General features: G+C 47.0%; 1 protein-coding gene across 1 annotated transcript in view; it reads left to right on the forward strand.

Annotated features, from left to right (window-relative positions):
* HSPH1 (heat shock protein family H (Hsp110) member 1) overlaps positions 1–2,636 on the forward strand; it is a 28,131-nt gene that overhangs the window by 13,511 nt on the left and 11,984 nt on the right. The window contains exon 6 of the mRNA XM_023530673.1: positions 1,924–2,136. Coding sequence (XP_023386441.1) covers positions 1,924–2,136 — 213 coding nt within the window. The remainder of the gene's footprint in view (positions 1–1,923; positions 2,137–2,636) is intronic.

Raw genomic sequence — 2,636 nt, forward strand, 5'->3', positions numbered from 1 at the left:
TGTAGGTTTTGGAGGCGTCTTTTGTTGGTGAAGCATGGTGAGCGCTGACTGCCTTTGCTTCCTCCAGTGTTCATGAAGTGTTCAGTCGAAACCACGCTGCACCCTTCTCCAAAGTCCTCACCTTCCTGAGAAGCGGCCCTTTCGAGCTGGAGGCCTTCTATTCTGACCCTCAAAGCGTCCCATATCCAGAAGCGAAAATAGGTAAAGCAATTAGTCATGTGTGTTTACTTTTTTAAAGATTTTGTTTACTCAATGTGCAAACTAAACATATTAGCAATGTTGAGCAGACGTAACTCCGTGTGACGCCATTTTTGATTTAGAATAATGGTGATGCGAAATCTCGTGTGGTGAATGGCCTGGCCTGCAGAGGTGAAACGACTTGGCAGTGCGCTCTTTCTTCTAAGCATCTGTGTTTAAAGCCTTCGGTGCTTTTCCTCCTCTGGTGTCGTCTGCATTTAAAGCCTAACCACTTACTTTTAACTTTGACCTTTTCTCTAAGAGAAATGTTACTTACAGACCATTACTTCCCATTTGAAATCTGGCTCAGACCATTGAAGCTACTTTTGAAGTGTACCTTTGCATTTTAAAAGTGCATCTCTTTTTGGTACATTTTTCTTTGAGAGGCTGGCCACAGTTTCCACATGCTGTAACGATGTTGCAGTGACTGGAAGTCCGCAAATGCTCCGGGCATCTCCCTGAGCGGCCATGTCTCCTGGGCTGAATGAAGTGGGTCGATGCTACCGGGTCTCTCCGGGACTCGTTATGCTGCCCATGGCTTTGCATAACGAGGTTGTTGGAAGGAAGAGGTCTGACCTGGCTCTGGCCAGTTGTGTTTTTCTTACTGCTCATGACTAAAAATATTCCGGCACAGAGGTGTTTTTTTTTTTTTTTTTTCCTCAGTAGTTTTTACCAATGTATCGGGAATAAATTAGTTTGAGAAATTGTTGACTGTAGGCTGACACGTTGGCAGGTTGGGTTCTGCGTTATTTCCCCACCGTGCAGAGGATAAATCGAAGCTCTTCTGCACAAAACACACTTAAATCTCTCGTGCGGGCCTTCCAGGGTACCCCACAGTAAATGCTGTTTCCTTTCCTGGGCTACGACCCGATCAGTGATCAGCAGCTCCGGCACCTTTCGCTGTGCTGGCGGGCAGACCCGTCCATTTCCGTGTGGTTGTGTAGACAGCGCCTGAAACGCACGGCCGTTCGGTCCCACACGGTACTTTCCACGCGCAGTCCTGGGGCCTCGTGTGGTTCAGTGGGCTCTAGAGTCGCAGCGCTGTTGGCGATGGCTAACGCAGCGCCTGGTTCCGCAGAATCACTGTGATGACACGTGCCTCGTGAGCACGTGCCCCTCAGTCCGCAGAGGCGAGGGCAAGGCGTGGGCAGCGGGTCACACAGCCGGGGTTTGAGCCCAGATCATCTGGATCAGAGTCATTCCTACTCAGAATGCTCCAGAACTGCCCTCTTCTGCCTAACAATTTCGGACTTCGAGGTTCCAGTTCACTTCTATTGAAAATACAGGAAACTTTATTCAATCAGGAAAAAACATATTCCTGGAAAGACCCTGCAGGGTTAAGATGCAGCCCGTCCCGATGTCATCTGCCTTTCACTTGCTAGCAAATTTTCACGTCTAGTTGTGCTCACCCGTCTGGAGAAGCGGGCGAGGGGGGGAAGTGACTGCTGGTCACCAGTGTCTCACGCAGTGTCGCGTCATGAGTGTTAGATAACGGAGGTGTCACAAATCCCAGGTATCATAAGTGTCCCAGGGACATCTGAGTCTGTTTTGAGAGATAATGGTGCACATGACAGTTGGTAGAGAAAATGGGGAGACTGGAATAACGGCCCTTCTAAGCTGTTTATCTTAACCTTTGTATTTACAGAGATGTAGATTCAGCTCTTAACTTGTCGAGTTTTCATTTAGGCCGCTTCGTAGTTCAGAATGTTTCCGCACAGAAGGATGGAGAAAAATCCAGAGTGAAAGTAAAAGTGCGCGTCAACAGCCATGGCATCTTCACCATCTCAACAGCGTCGATGGTGGAGAAGGTCCCCACCGAGGACAGCGAGCTGCCTTCCGTGGAAGCGGACGTGGAGGGTCAGAGCCAGAGACCCCCAGAAAACCCAGACTCTGAGGTAGGTCTGCGGCGAGCTTTTAAGTGCAAATACACAGTTGACTTAATTCTAAGATGTAAGAGAAGGGTAGGGATTGGTTAAAATAGGTTTTAGCCATTAATTTTGATTAAGAATGTTGGGTCATGATAACAGCAGCTGCTCTATGATGGTAACATACAGCCTGGACTGCAGTGAATTGTGATTAAAGTGTGCGTAGCTTAATATGAACTTTCAGGCACATGACAGTTCAGTTGGAGTAGGTAGAGTTTCTTTGAGTATTTTTTTAAGATATAGATCACATATGGAGAAGTCATACATTGACCAATGATTTAAGAGGAAAAGAAAAAAAAACTGTAAAAAACTAGTGAAATGTGTACGTGATACTAAAGCTGTTTTGTTTTTTTTTTTTAAGTTATAGGGCAAGATTGGCTTTGGTATTTCAGAACTTGCTTGCGTGTGGTTATGTGGGAGGAAGGGGGACACGCCTCTTCGTGGGTGATGGAGGTTCCTCTTTGTGTTCTTAGC

The sequence above is a fragment of the Pteropus vampyrus genome, unplaced genomic scaffold, assembly GCF_000151845.1.
Source record: "Pteropus vampyrus isolate Shadow unplaced genomic scaffold, Pvam_2.0 Scaffold52, whole genome shotgun sequence".
Taxonomy (NCBI): Eukaryota; Metazoa; Chordata; class Mammalia; order Chiroptera; family Pteropodidae; genus Pteropus; species Pteropus vampyrus.